Raw genomic sequence first — 15,458 nt, forward strand, 5'->3', positions numbered from 1 at the left:
ATGCAGACATCTGCACTGTTTAATATCCAACAGTTCTTCTTGCCTTAAACTTTGAGGAAATCAAACAAACTAAAGGCTCGAGAGTTCCAGACACACATTGCTTTCATAGAGTGTTTTTGTTTGTTTGTTTGTTTGTTTGTTTATAACCTAACAATGCCTAGCTTTCCAACCACTTTCAAGAAAAGCCAATGAAATGGATTTGGGGGCAGGATCTGAAAGGAGTGACTGTTATTTGGCTTAGCAGTACGGTGCACAGTGTAGACATGGAAAGTGCTGGGAGAGGGGAAAACGGGTTTGAATCCTGACTTGGACACAGTTACATTTATTCATTCATTCACCAAATATTCATGGAGCCCCTCTTAAGCACTGGGCACTGTTCTGAGCTCTGGGAATGGGACAGAGAATGAAGTGAGATTCCTACTCTCATGGAACATACGGAGGAAATTGAGCAAGCCATTAAATCACTTTGGAACTAAGTTTTCCTCTGTATAAATTCTGTGATGGTGGATGGCACTGATATGATCATTCCCCACTACACTGCTGTGACAGACATCACTAATACATTACAAATGACCCTTGAATCATGATGGTTTGACTTAGGGTTTTCCACCTTGTGATTGTACAAAAGCATACGCATATGACAATTCTGTTTTTCATTCTCAGTATTCAATAGATAACTTGAGCTGTTGAACACTAGATTATAAAATAAGCTTTGCATTTAGATGATATCACCCAAGTGTTGGCAAATATAAGTGTTCTGAGCATATCTAAGATATTGAATCCCTTTTTGACACTTAATTTTTGCCATTAACATTGATTGGGGTGTAACCCCATCAGAAGTTGAGCAGTATCTGTATATCCCTCCCAGCAGCCACATTCAGTTACTAGACAATAAGTCTGTATGTTTTCCTGGGCAAGATGAATTTTATAGTCCTTCCTGTTCCATAATTTCATTCTTGTTAATTACTTCTAATTATAATGGAAAGGCATTATACCAAGGGAAAACTACAATAGAACTCCAAATTGTAGAACTATGAAAGCTGCAGATTTTATAAGAAAACAACCATCACTTTAGTTTGATGGGTGTAAAAATATGGGTTAATCTAAAATTATTTTACATCTTTGGGTCTGAGGTTTTTCCCCTCCACAGTCTTTTGGTACAGGTTCTTTCTCATTTGACCTGCTGTGCTTGGGTCCTCGATAGGAGAGGTGCTCACCAACATGGTTTCTAATACCTTCTACTTGGGAAGCTTCCTTCCTAACATGAGGTTGGGCAGCTTTAACTCCCGTTTGCTTTGATCAGTGTTTCTGTTTTGCACTAGATAACAGCAGTGCCCCACGGAAGTCTTCCTGGGCTCTAACATGGCCATCTGGTCTCTTTTGCTCCACTCCGTACAGTGGAAGCCAAACCAAGGCTGAACGGATGGCAGCCTCTTTGGGGAATTTTTGCCTCAGATTCCAGTGACACCTGTGCAGTGTGATTTTCATTCTGATTCCCATCATTACCCTCAAAGCAGACTAACAAACCCAGTGTGCCCAAATTGAGCTCAAATTACCAAAACAAAACAAAAACAAACAAAAATGAGGGGAGAGAAGGGGTGTTTCTGTTGAAATTGATAACCTCACCCTTTTGGGTCTTCAAATGCCCCTCTAGGTAAGGATATTGGGGGAACTGGGCATATTTAATCCTATTGAATACACACACACACACACACACACACACACACGTACTCACAAGCCTGAAATTCTAAAATCTGCTCCTATGATTTTCAGATCATACTAAACCAAAGATGCTTCTCTACTTAGTGGAATTTTTTATCTCCTTTTGGGAAATAAGACCTGGAGTGTGTGGTATCCCAGGGTGGTGCTCCTGTAATTTGTGCCAGTATTGGAATTTGGTGATTCTCATAGAAGCCAGCTCTTCTGCCTCCAAGAACCCCCCCAGAAATAGACTGTTTCCACCATTGAATTATGGGTATTTAACACAAGGAACATTTTAAGAAAGAGAAAAATATCCTTATTCCCCTCTTGGGGTAGGTGAGCTCTCTTTTTCTGGTGAGAGAAATATGGAAAACAGAAAATTAGATTTTGTCGTGTTGAAAGCAGTAGGTATTCCACGTAGAACTGAAATAACTGAGTTTTCCCCGTAAGCTTGTTATGGACATCTGTCTTGTTCACAGCTCAGCTGTGCTAGGATAGTAGGGTAGGTTGTTGAGACACTAAAGAAATACCCAGAGACAGCTTTTGAGAAGAAATACCCAGAGACAGCTTTTTGTTGCAGCTTACCAACAGGTATGAGCAGTGGAGGACACCGTTAATAGGAAAGGGTCCGCGAGAAGCACATAGGGGTCCAGTAAGAATCTTTGGAAGGTCTTCGAAAGGTCAGCACTCAGCAACAGCGCCACTCTGGAGGCTCTGTGGCAGCATTCTGGACGAGCATTCATGAGGAAGTATTTGAGTGTCCAGTGGTGGCCAGCTGGACTGTAGCTCATATCCTGTCCACAGTGCTCTGTTCTGCATGAGGAGGGGTTTTATAGATTGGGCTCTGGAAACAGTGACATCCTTAGCTTGCTTTGTTCTATTGTATGGCCAGCATTCCAGGGAATAATTGACTTAGCATGTGGCCAAGAAGGCGGGTCTTGTTACGATTTCCCAGTGCCTACTGTCTCTTAGATAATACTTCTCTGCAGTCCAGTCTGGGGTGCTTACCATGTCCCTTGACTTGGCAGAAGTCACGGAAATGCAGAGCGGCATTCCAGACACACTGTAAATAAATAAATGCCTTATTTTTTCCCATTTATTTACAATGTAAATAAATAAAATTTTATACTGTAAATAAATAAATGCCTTTTCTTCCCCTCAGGGATGATTCAACATCCCTACGTTTTCTAGAGCCACAGGAAAGATATTTATGGAAAGATATTTCAAGTTTGTGAAATAAAGCAGACCCCTCCCCAGTTTTAAGGGGTGTAGTTAATAGTTTTGGTGTAGGGTAATGTGTTAAATTTACATGGGAAATCGACCACACATAAACAAAAACAGCAGGAAACAGTACAGTTTTAACAGCATCAATTCTGAAATCAAATTGAGCAGAATCCCACCTCCACTTTGGGTTTTTGTTTTTGGCAGTATTAGAGACCTAGCCCAGGAGTGCTCTACCACTGAGCTACATCTCTGTATTTTTTATTTTTGAGATAGGATTTCACAGAATTGCCCAGGGAAGACTTGAACTTGTAATCCTCCTGCCTCAGCCTTCCTCAGTGCTAGGTTTACAGGCGTGTGCCATCACACCCAGCCATCCACCTCTTCTTTTTTTTTTATTTTTTGGTTTTTCTCCGGTACCGGGAACCGAACTCACAACCTTGCGCTTGCCAGGCAGGCGCTTTGCCGCTGAGCTAAATCCCCAGCCCCTCCATCCACCTCTTCTTATTTAACTTTCTTTAAGGCTCAATTTTTCATGTGTTGGATGGGCATAATAAAAGCATCCACTTTCTAGCTTAATGTGAAATGTAATGGAATTATCCTTGCATCATGCTTAGCATGTTGCCTGGCACATACTCTGTGTTAGTTACTGTTTTGGCAACTATGCCTCTGTTTCCCCCTCTGTAGGCTGAGCATAAGAATGAGGATTAAATGAACTAATTTACTGAAATGTTTACTGCAGTGTCTGGATCATGAGTGCTGTGAAGTGTTGATTCATCTTTGTAGCACAGATTTAAAATGTTCTTCTTACATCTGCCCATTAAAAGGGCGGTATATAAAATGGTTAGGAATCTTGAGTTCAAAACCTGAAATTTGATGTTAACACTTTTGAACTTTGTGAACTTAACCTTGAGCTTTCCATCAACAGAATGAGACTAGTAATAGAATCTCCTTTAAAGGGTTTTGAAAACTAATGGAGTGAATCTCCGTCAAGTGCTTAGCATGGTGCCGGACATACATTCAGTGTTACGTGAATGTTTGCTCATATCTTTAGGCTATTGCTTTGAAATGTTGGCCGCAGCCGGGCAGAGGGTGCCAGGAAGCGCTGCTGGGGCAAGAGTGCTTTTCCGGGGATAATGGGAAGGTGGCTGTTTTGCTGTTTGCAGATGTGGTTGCCTTCCTCGACTTTCCCTATGCCTCCAGTGGCGAAAACACGGGCATCGTGAAGAAGCTCCTGAGGTTTCAGAACCGAGAGCTGGAGGCCACCCGATGCCAGCGGATGGATTACCCAGTGTAAGGGTGGGCGCACCCAGGGGCTGGGGGGGCGGTACGTGTGTTGGCTGAGGGCTGGAGTGGGCTTCTGGAAGGATTCTGTAAGAGGGCTCACCCTTCTAAGGTGCTTTGCACAGATGTTAAGGTCTACACATCTTAGACTGAACTGAAGCACTGGAATCCTCAAAGTACGCTTGAATTATTCGTGCACCTGGGAACCCTCCATCTGCCCAAGTCTTTATATGTTGGTCCCAGGCATGCAAGAGTAGGCAGCAAGGCAGCCCCAGGCCTTGCAGAGTTTCAGCGTCAGCCAGCCAGAACCAGCACAGACTGCAGCCTTGGCTTTGCCTCTTCTGTCCTGGAAGATTGGATGAGCTGCTTGAAATCTCACAACTTCTGATCTCCACCATTGATTTCAGCAAAATCCACATACAGCTATTTTTTCCTCCTGCTGGATTGAAGATGCTACACATGGTTCCCGGTTTACCTCAGATCAGATGGATTTAGCAGAGCGATTTAATTCTTCCCATGCTCCTGGCTGCAGAGAGATCTTGAGTCACTTTACCGAGCGTATGTTCTTGCTAAGTTTCCTTGTAATAACTTATCTTCACGAGCTTGCTCGGCTGGGTGGGTCAGGAGGGAGCTGCGTGACACCATCTGCCTGTGTATCCTGCCACTGATTTTTAGGCCAGATTATAAAGCCACAAATATTCTAAAGGGCTTGTTAGGCTGTATCCCCCAAAGAACCCAGGGCCACTACCACACTAACTCAAGTGGGGAGTTGGTCACAGGGTACACGGAGACAACTTGATACATTTCTTTGACCTTGAATCTTGCTTCGTGGGCCAAATGCACTTGTTCCCAGCTCCTCATCTTAGAGCTGCTGGTCACTGTCACATGTGTAGCATCAAGCAAGTGTTCTGCAAATATTTTCTAAGTGATTGATGGATCACATAGCTCGGCTAAGTGTACCTTAGTTAGGTTGGCCACTGTTCTTTTATCCACACTCCACAAATCACAGTTGTACAAAGTTTTTTCAACTAAAATAGACACAAGTCCAGGAATCAAACAGATAAATTGTTTCGTATTGGTCAGCCAGAGCTGTGATATTGAACAACCTGATATGAGCATTAAAATATCATGTATGTGTCCTAATTATCACGTAGTGAGCCTTTTGCAGATTGTTTCATTTTTCTACCTTAGGGTTTTTTATCTTGGAAAGAAGTAAAATTGTTCAAAAAGCCCTAAGTATGTTTTTTTCTTTTAATCATAAGTATTTGAATGGCTCCTTATCAAGATCACCTCTTATTAAAATTATTCTACATCTGCCTTTCTAAGCTTTTTCAGATCCTCCGAGAGGCACTGCAACAGTTTTTGGTGCAGGCTAGAATGTGTGCTCCTTCTGTACACTGAAGCTTAACTCTCATCTTTGCAGTTACTATAACTACGTCCTTTGTCTCAAGAATCAAGCTCTGCAAGCTGATCTCCCATGATGAACACGAAGGCAAATCCATCCCTTCATTGGAAAGAAAGCAATTTACTTTGTCTTTGTTAACTATAATTACCTGTTCTTGGATGATATCAATCTGTAGAATTTTTTTTTTTCTCCTTTAGGTTTACTGTTTCATTGTGGCTTTATTTACTCCATTATTGCAAGGCCAATCTCTGCGGGATTCTGTACTTTGTTGATTCTAATGAGATGTATGGCACACCTTCTGTGTTTCTTACTGAGGAAGGTGAGTAGAAAACAGCCTTTAAAGTGATACGGTAATTTTCTTACGTCCTGTCTACTGGCAAATATGTCTGTCTGTAATGAGGAAGATATTGTCAGTGTGACAGCTCAACAAGCATGTGTTTATTCTCAAATTAATCAGCGGCAATTGTAGGGTCATTGTAATCATGCCATTTACTTACATTTGTAATAAAATAAAGTAGGAGTGGGGATGAAAGAACTTATTCTTTCTATAAAAACAAGTCGATTAGTTTGGGGGGAGGCAGTAAAAAGAGGTGGAAGAGAGGTTGTAGAATTAAGACAACTGTAAAAGGTTGGGAAGGGGCTGGGGATTTAGCTCAGCGGCACAGCACCTGCCTGGCAAGAGTGAGGTCGTGAGTTCAATTCCTGGTACTGGAAGAAAGCCACAAGAAAAAAAAAAAAAAAAGGTTGGGAAAATAAATCTAGATGGGCCTTGGACTCCGATTGTTTTAGAAACTGTTTGTGCCTGTGTGTACTGTGTGTGTGTGTGTGTGTGTGTGTGTGTGTGCAGGTGTGTACGTATGTGTGTGCGTGTTTTTTTTTTAACTTGGAAGAAACAGAAGTTGGATTTTGCTTATGTAAGAAAGACCACAGGGAGCCAAATGTGAGCTTCAAATTGAACTTTTTTCCTAGAATCTTAAAGTAAATGTCTTATTTACAAAGAAATGCATTTATAGGTGTAGTTTTTTATTTTGCTTTGTTTTCTGTGTGGTTTAGCCTTGCAGTTGAAATTGTTGAAAAGGTGCATCTACTTTATTTACTCCTAGGTTTTTTTTTTTTTTTTGGTCATTTTCATGAGATTTAATTTTCCTTTTAGGTCATTTGCATATTCAAATGCATCTTGTCCAAGGAGAAGACCTTGCTGTAAAAACTAAATTCACTGTCCCTCTGAAGGAGTGGTTTCGACTGGATATCTCTTTTACTGGAGGCCAGGTATCTGAATATTTCATCTGTGAATCATTTTTACTTTTTCACTTAAGATTAAGCATGGCTGTGATGCCAGAGAGCAACAAAAGCTGCAAGCAAATTTGTGGTAAATGATAGACTCTTTACAGCTCTGCACTTGCTAAATCAAACTTTTATAGATGGAAGTTTAAATCATAAGAATCTCATCCCATTTAATTAACTTTTAAAGTGCTTCCTTCGGAGTATATTGTGAATGAGTAAATAATATAGCCAGTTCTATAGCCACAATTATCTGAGCAATTCAGTCCTTTTCCCCCAGGGAGATGGGCTTTGTAGAGATAAATGCTAAAACAGCATCGGCTATGTTTATATTGTATATTATCAGATCTACAACATTTTTTAAAAAAAGAAATTTATTGGCTAGTTCAGCTAAGAAATGGTTTGACTCTTCTTGGCAGTTGAAACAATTGCTGTGTTTTGGCATTAAATGCATTCATAATAAGCAGCAAACATAAGTGATCATTCTGGTGCGACGAGGGGTCTTTATCTACTTTGTACATAAAACATTGCACTAACTGTTTCAAACTCTCATAACACAGATTTTATGGATTATGGCAAATCTGTCGTTATAATTGAAGACAATTCCATTTCTCCATACACTTGATGCCAGTATACTATCTTTTTCTGCTTACTTTATTTTCCCACCAGCTTGTCGTATGGATTTGTGCCTTTCTTGTAACAAAACTGGAAGAGGTGTTTTGTTTGTCTTGTGCATTAGATAGTACATGGTCTTCCTTTGATGTTTAGATTGACCACATTTCCTTTTCCTGAGAAAATAAATCGGGTCAATTCTTGCTGCCTTCCTGAGGAGACTCTGTAAAATGTTAGCTGGGAGTTTTATATGTTTGCCTGTTTCCTTGGAAATGTTAGGTGACATAGCTGTGGTCCACGTCCCCACTTCCCACGTAAGTGAGACTCACTGCTGCTTTCTCCCGAGGAGGAGCTCGCACTGCTCTGTGTCACTGAGACAGGCTTAGACCCTCAGAGCATATTCACAGATCTTATTTTGCACCTGCTGTATGTAAGGCATCAGGCTCCAATTGCTTATAGACTATTTATGGAAGTCACATTAAGCACGTGAAGAGAAGTCATAAAGCAAGCTTAATTGCCAAATGATTCATATTGATTTCTAGAAGGGAGACAACATTTCATGCTATGATGCTTAGGGAAGGTTTTGTGGAGAAAGTTTTCATGTTTGGGCAGAATTTAGATGGGGAACAGAGGCAGGAACATTTTAGCATGTTGTTGGGGGTTAACAGATTAGCAAGTCTGATCTTTAGTGCATTTGGTGTTGCTGCATGGACTACCTGAGACTGGGCAATCCTTAACGAAAAGAAGTTAATTTCTTATAGTTCTAGAGATTGGAACGAACAATATCAAGCTGCCCACATCTCGCGAGAGCCTTCTTGCTATGTCGTATCATGGCGAGGGCATTGTGTAGCAAAAGGCTCTGCTAGCTCAGGGCTCTCTTCCTTTTATACAGCCACAGTGCCATCCTGGGGACCTCACTGTCCTAACTTCTCCTAGCTCTAATTACCTCCCAAAGGCCACACCTTCAAATGTCATCAGCATATGCATCTATGGATTAAGTTTCCAACGCATGAATTTTTGAGGGACACATTCAAACCATAGCAAATGGAGTAGAAATTTGCAGACTGTGGAAAACCAACAGAAGAAAAAAATATGTCGTTCAAGCTAGAATGTGCAGACCGCTGAATATCAAAGAATTTGTACAGTTTGAAGGCTGTGGGGTGTCATGGAAGACTTTTGAATGGACAAATGAAAATCCTTTAGTCAGAAAGATTAATGTAAAGGCAGAATACATAGTGGGTTGAGTAGGAGAAAAGTAGGAAGGCCTGAAAGATGAAGAGAAAGAAACGTTATTTTTTAGTGTACGTTGACTTTCACCATCGTCTTTCCTTCTGTCTGCTCTAGTCCCCCCATGCACATTGTCCAAATCATTATTAATGATTTCCCACATCAGACCCACCTCCAGTGGGGCTGCCATCCTCTCTGTTTTTGCCAAATGGACAAGTCACTTAAAGTCAGTGATTGGATCAGGGAAACAACCGAATTGAATCATTTTCTTTTCTGAACACATATGCTGTGTGGTGGTGTGGGGTTGGTTTTTAATGGATTAGTCTGTCTTCCGTAAATGCTGTTTCCTCGCCTTTGAGACCCAAGCGTAGGCTTGCTAAACACTTTCTGTGGAAGGACTGAGAGGGTAAAAGCAGCTCCGAAGTCAAGGGGATCATGCTGCAGTCCAGGACGCAGAACCCGCATGAGGCAGCTAACAACATTCATGACAAAAACACTATCTCCCTTGAAGCAACTGATGCTTCTCGTGACTTAGAGAATGGGGGTGGAAGCACCGGAGCATGAAGGACACATGGAACCATCTTGTTTCCCCTCCAGGCTTTCTTGAAATTAGAATAAAATTTCAAAAATGCTTTGTGGTATCATACACATTTCCTTGTCTTTTTGTGCAACAAGCTTGTAAACACAAACACGTCAAACTAACGTTGGCTGGGAGTTTAGGAGCGTCTGAAACCCACTTGCAAAAACTGCATTGTAGGTGTTTTTAACCACATGCAGACATTTGGGGAAGCCAAATGTTTAGATCTGAACTGTCACTTAAAATCTCAGGTGTTCAGAGGTGGGAATTTTGGAAAGTGACTGGATCAAAGGGTGCTACCCTCACTCCTTGGAGTCATACATGGATGGGTTTATAGCTGAATGGGAGGGCTGATTGGAAGAGATCACTGGGACTGGACATTTGGAGGGTCTGTCTTCCTCCCTGGCTCCTCCTCTCTCTGCTTTCTGGCTGCCAGGAGGTGAGCACTTTTCCTCCACCCAGGCTTTTCCACCATGCTGTTTCTGCCTTGGAGCCAGCTAACCATGGACTGAATCCCTGGAAACCCCTGAACCATAAGCCAGATTAAATCCTTCTTCCTTTAAGTTTTAGGTATTGGGTATTTTGTCCCAGTGACAGGACCGTGACTAATCCACCAAAGTTACTGATGCTTAAAATACGCACATGGCTAGTAAACTGTAAAGTTCATTTCTTCACAAAGGGATTGATCAAGTAAAGACTATCCGACACACTGTACAAGTACGTAATTTATACCAAGCGTTATATTATTCTTGTATCTCTCCCAACACAGATAGTGGTAACCACCAGCACTGGACAGGATTTGAAAAGCTACCATAATCAGACTATTAGGTAAGTATTATTTTTCTTTTCATTTGAAATTTGGCTGGATGAGGGTTAAGGAACTGTCACATCTTAGTGTTCAACCTTAATGTTATTCTATATTTCCTTAATCAGCTCTTCCAAGCATGGACTGTTCTCTGCCCTGTAGCTAGTCTTTGTACTTTTTCGTTTTTCTTTTACCATGCACAGGCTCTCCTGATTTTCCCCACAACCTTTCTTTGTTACTAAGCAAGGAAAACTAGTCCTCTTCCACTTCTCACTGTAAATTCTTCCTTTCGTGGCACTTCATAATTCATTTTCTTTGAAAATTATCTTCTATGAAGGACTCAGAAAAAAAAATACAAATCACAGTATGAATGCTGCAAGTTGAGAATGGTTGGTGAGTTTGGCTTAGTATGAAAGCATAAACGCAGACAGTCTTCATATTTATGTTTGTAATCTAGATTGGAAATGTATGCAACTACTGATATTGGTGTAACTTTTCATCCTTATGTGACCATTCTCTACAAGAGCTACGGAAACTGACAACTGTGTTTTATAATTTTTTAATTTGCTCCCATATCCATGTATAATGGTAGATTTTATGGTGCCAAAACCACAGGGCACGAACCTTCATTAGGAATTTGAGATACCCCAGCGTAGCTGGCTAATGTATGTATAATTGAATATTTAAGAATAAGTGTAAAGATCAGAGATAAAAATTACCAGTTTTGTAATGTATAATTTAAAAAAAATGTATCAAGACAGCCAGGCACTAAGGAAGTGGTTTATTGCTTCGGTCTCAGTCATCTCCCTGCATCAGGCAGAATGATGTCTCTCCAGACAGGGCCGAAGTACCAAGCCGCAAACAACCCGGATTCTCTCAGAAACTGATTATTAAAGAGAGGCAAGCGGAGAGGGTGCAGGTTGGAAAGGAGAGGCATTCTCTTTGTCTTTTAAAAACCCATTCCCGTTTACTACACAGAAGTCAAAATAATTCTTGGTTTCACAGCTGGATTAAAGGATTAGAGTCTTATAGAAAGGCTAAGGAAGTGTACCCTAGCCCGCAAAGAGACGGTCAGGAAGTGATTGATAGCTGTATCAAGGCCTAGGGGATGAGGCGAAGGACCAAGCAAAAGTATGAAAGTAGAGCAAGGTGGATTCATGTCAGCCGAAAGCATTGAACCGATAGCAGCTCTCTGTTCTCTAACAGTGGCCATGGGGCTGCTGTGACAAGTTCAAGCACAGAGGAGCTCAGAGTTATTTGAAGAATCAGGCTGCTTGGGAAACTCTTCCAGTGCCATGCTCTGTGGAGTGGGCTTAAAATATTAAGGGCTGATTTGTGTTTCAGGTTATGATGTCTAAAATAGTAGCTTTCTCCTTCTTCGCTGTCACCCACCCCAACTTTAGACATTTATGACGACTGACTAAATTTCACAGGCTCCTCTTCATTTTCTGTGTCAGGGCTTCCTTTTCTCCAACCCTTACGAAGCTGGAGGCCAACATGAGTGAACTGGAGACAGAATCACAGTGTGATCTCAGGCTGCACCGGGGTGAGGTGCGTGAGGGACGTGTCCTGAGCATAAAAATTGGAGGAGTGCTCAGAAGTCAGGGCTAGAGCTGCTGTAACCAAGTACCAAAATAGTGCTTTCCCAACAGAACTCATCTTCTCAGTTCTGGAGGCCCAAGATCGCCACCCAGGCAGGGCCACGCCTCTCTGCAGGCACCAGGGAAGAATCTGTCTGGCCATTTCCTGGGCTTCCAGCGGCTCCTCGGCTTTGGCAGTATAACTCCACCTTCACAAGCCGTTCTCCCTGTGTGCGTGTCTGTGTCCGAATGTGCCCTATGACAAAGGGTGCCATGTGGATCAGGAACCCACCCGCTTCATGTTGCCCCGCCTTACCTAATTACATCGCAGTGACCCTGTTTCCAAATAAGGTCACAGTCTGAGGTACAGGGCTTCAGATTTCAGGGTATGAATGAGGAGGGGGCACAGTTCAACCCAATAATAATCATGATTTTTAAAAAAAATCTCAGTATGATATTTTTAAAAATCAAAATGAATGCAAACAATACTTGATGAACAAAACAACCAAATGTTAAGTAAAGACAAGATCTATATGATCATATAAAATTCCAGGGATCAGTACTGATTTTCGAGGGATAGCAATTCAAAATCCCAGTGAAGGCATCAAATGACTCCTTACCTAGTACTACGGACAGCGTCCAGACCCGAGTGTGCTTTGTCACTGCCTCAGTGGCCTATCTGTGCTCTTGGAACCCTCACCAGTAGAACCAGGCTGCATAGGATGTGCAGATCTCTCCGGGGTCCCTGTGGTTAGGTATCTGAAATCTCATTCTTAGCGAGAACTTCCCTTTCATAGTGGGCCAGGCAGTTAAAGAACATCACAGATTTCAGCCTTCCTGGTCATAGGTGTTCCAAGAGAGCCTCACAGCCCTTCTTCTGTTAATTCCTGCAATGCAAGCATAGCCTTGGCTGTTAAACCAACAAAGTGGTATACGAAGACCATGAATTAAGTGCTCAGGAGCACAGTGCTGTGCATAAATGAGAGGTTGTCAGTGATACTCAGTGACAGGTGACAACCTCAGGCCTCTGGAGTGTTGAATTAATTCATCCATTCAGCACATTTATTGAGCATATATCATGTGCTAGACGTAGTGCTTGACTCTTGGAACAAAATGATAAACAGAAAGGATACAACGTTCCCTGACTTCACGGAGCTAAAAACAAATATGTAGCAGGAGAGAAAGACATTAAATAAACACATTCACAAGTAAATTTAAAACTGCAAATTCTGGTGAATGCTAGGAAGGCAATAGAGAGGGTACCCCGCTTCAGAGGAAAACTGAAGGAGGGAGGGTCCGGATTTAGATCTCATGCTGCAGAGGAGAGTTACTGTTGGGGGAGGTTCCTCTAGCAGAGAAGCAAGCCAAGTGGTGCTGTCCTCATTTTGAGTGATGCCAGCCAAACAGCGTTGGTGGTTCTTTCAGGCCACTGTGCTCCGCAGTAGTTACCCGGGGCCCTCTGTCTAGATAAGAGTCAAGATAGTTTGCCGGCACGCCTGAGGTTTTCCGAAGAGATGGATTTGGGCTTTAGAACACACTGGCTCAGCTTTTATGTCAGTGCAATTGATGACCATCAAACAGTGCACGGTACACGGAATCTCTTGTGATCTTTGTGCAGACACTGAGCATTTCAGAGGGGAAAATGTAAAAGCATGGAGGTAGAGATGTAGACTGAGATCAAGCTAGACAGATGTCCTGACAGTTGATAATGGTGACAGTTTTAAAAAACTAAAATCCGGTGCCATAGGGCCTGAGTGATTTATTATCCATTGAAAAACTCAGTGAAAGCAGATATCCTTTTAATAGATCTTTACCTTAAATGTTTTATATTAATTTAAAAATGTACAACAGTTCCCCCCTTTTTAACAATGGGCAGTTGAGGTCTCAAAATAGTAAATGGCAAATTCCCAAAGTAAACCTCAGTTGTAAGCTGCACACTGTTCGGAGTAGCACAGTGAGATCGTGCTGCCCCACCTCATCCCGCCTGCGATGTGATTCATCTCTCGGTCCAGCGTTGCCATGCAGTACATGGTCCCTGCCTGCTAGCGATTTAGTATTTAGTTATCAGACCACCTATTGAGGGACTGAAGTGTTTGTGTTCAAGTAACCCTATTTTACTTAATAACGCTCCCAAAGAGCAGCAGCTGTGATGCTGGCAATGCAGAAATGCCAAAGAGAAGCCATAAAGGGCTTTCTTTAAGGTCCCCTGACATGATCACAGGAAGGTAAGGGGGTTGGGGGTGTCTCTCAGTGGCAGAGCACTTACCTAGCATGTGCAAGGCCCTGGGTTCAGTGCCCAGCAGCATACACACACACACACACACACACACACACACACACACAAAATGCAGTGATAGGATGTTTTGAGAGATCCGCATTTTGAGAGATCATATAACTTATATTACACTGCATTGTTGTGACTGTACCACATTAGTATTAGTTACTGCTAACCTTTCAGCATGGCTACTGTATAAATTAAACCATATCACATGTGCATATGTATAAGAAAAATACAGTATATATAAAATTCAGTTTATTTGAGGTCTCAGGCGGCCATTGGGGGTCTTGGACGGTGTCCCCCGTGGACACAGGGCATCTACAGAAGTGTGCATTCGTTTGCCTATCTTTCTAAATAGTGTTTTTCCTTTGATCCATGAATTGAAGTTCCCTGAGGCTTTTTATTTTTTTTTTGCATGAAAAACACTCAATTTCTTTTTGTTCCAAAAGAAAACAAAGACATTTGCGAAACTATTTGAATGCAAAACTCATCTAGGTTTTCCTTCAGTTTATTTTCCCAGCCTTTTACAGTCGTCTTAATTCCACAACCATTTTTAGTAACCTCTTTATTGATTACTTTACAAAAATTGCTTTTAAAGAAAGAATATTCTTCCCCATTCCTATTTTATTGCGTTGCATATTTAAGTAAATAGGACCATTACAGTGACCATACGATTGCCATTGGCTGATGTGACAACACATCTTACTCGTACTAAGAGTAATTTAAAAAATGGGGGCAAAAGCCCAAGGCTGGGTCAGGTGTGGTGGCTCACACCTGTAATCCCAGCACTTGGGAGGCTGAGGCAGGAGCACCTATTGCCAGAAGTTTGAGGCCAGCCTGGGCCGCGGAGTGAGTTTAAGGACAGCCTGAACCACATAATGAGATCCTGTCTCAAAAACCCTGAACTTTATAAAAGTCCAGCAGTGGACTAGGCAAATAATAATAACTATAGCTCACAGTTATGGTGCTTACTATGTGCGCGTTGCTGTTCCAAAAGCTTTATGTGTTAAGAGTTGAGCATTTCTAACCAGGAAATTTGAAATCCAAAGTGTTGTGAAGTCTGACAACTTTTGAATGCTGTGTCGGATTTGAGAGCCATTTAGATGCTCAAAAAAATTCAGACTTCAGAGCATTTCTAATTTCAGATTTTTAGATTAGGTAAATTCCATCTGTGAAAGTCTTTGCCCCTTATTGCAAAATCTGAAAACCTTCAAAATCTGAAGGGTCCCAAATTGGCCCCAAGCATTTTCGTCAAGGGACACTCAGCCTGTAGTTTACTGAACCCTCACCGTACGCCTGTAGGTGGACATCATTACCATTTCCGTTTCTAAAATGGGGACATGAAGGCTCCAGAGAGTGCTCTGCATTGGGGAGCATCTAGTGTGTCCTGGGCATCAGTGAGTAGGTTCTGGGGGGAGTGGGGACCTCAGGTCACTGTGGGTTTGGTTAAGGGAGGTCCCTGAGAGAGATTCTACCGCAAGAAAGTG

General features: G+C 42.0%; 1 protein-coding gene across 2 annotated transcripts in view; it reads left to right on the forward strand.

The window, feature by feature from the left end:
* The window catches only part of Sel1l3 (sel-1 suppressor of lin-12-like 3 (C. elegans)), an 89,261-nt gene that overhangs the window by 8,929 nt on the left and 64,874 nt on the right, over positions 1-15,458 (forward strand). For both annotated transcript variants that reach the window (XM_005392032.2, XM_013518080.1), the window contains exons 2-5: positions 4,089-4,215; positions 5,809-5,930; positions 6,765-6,880; positions 10,078-10,136. In XM_005392032.2, the coding sequence (XP_005392089.1) occupies positions 4,089-4,215; positions 5,809-5,930; positions 6,765-6,880; positions 10,078-10,136 (424 nt within the window). The remainder of the gene's footprint in view (positions 1-4,088; positions 4,216-5,808; positions 5,931-6,764; positions 6,881-10,077; positions 10,137-15,458) is intronic.

This window comes from Chinchilla lanigera, unplaced genomic scaffold (assembly GCF_000276665.1).
Source record: "Chinchilla lanigera isolate Chin_1 unplaced genomic scaffold, ChiLan1.0 scaffold00042, whole genome shotgun sequence".
NCBI lineage: Eukaryota > Metazoa > Chordata > Mammalia > Rodentia > Chinchillidae > Chinchilla > Chinchilla lanigera.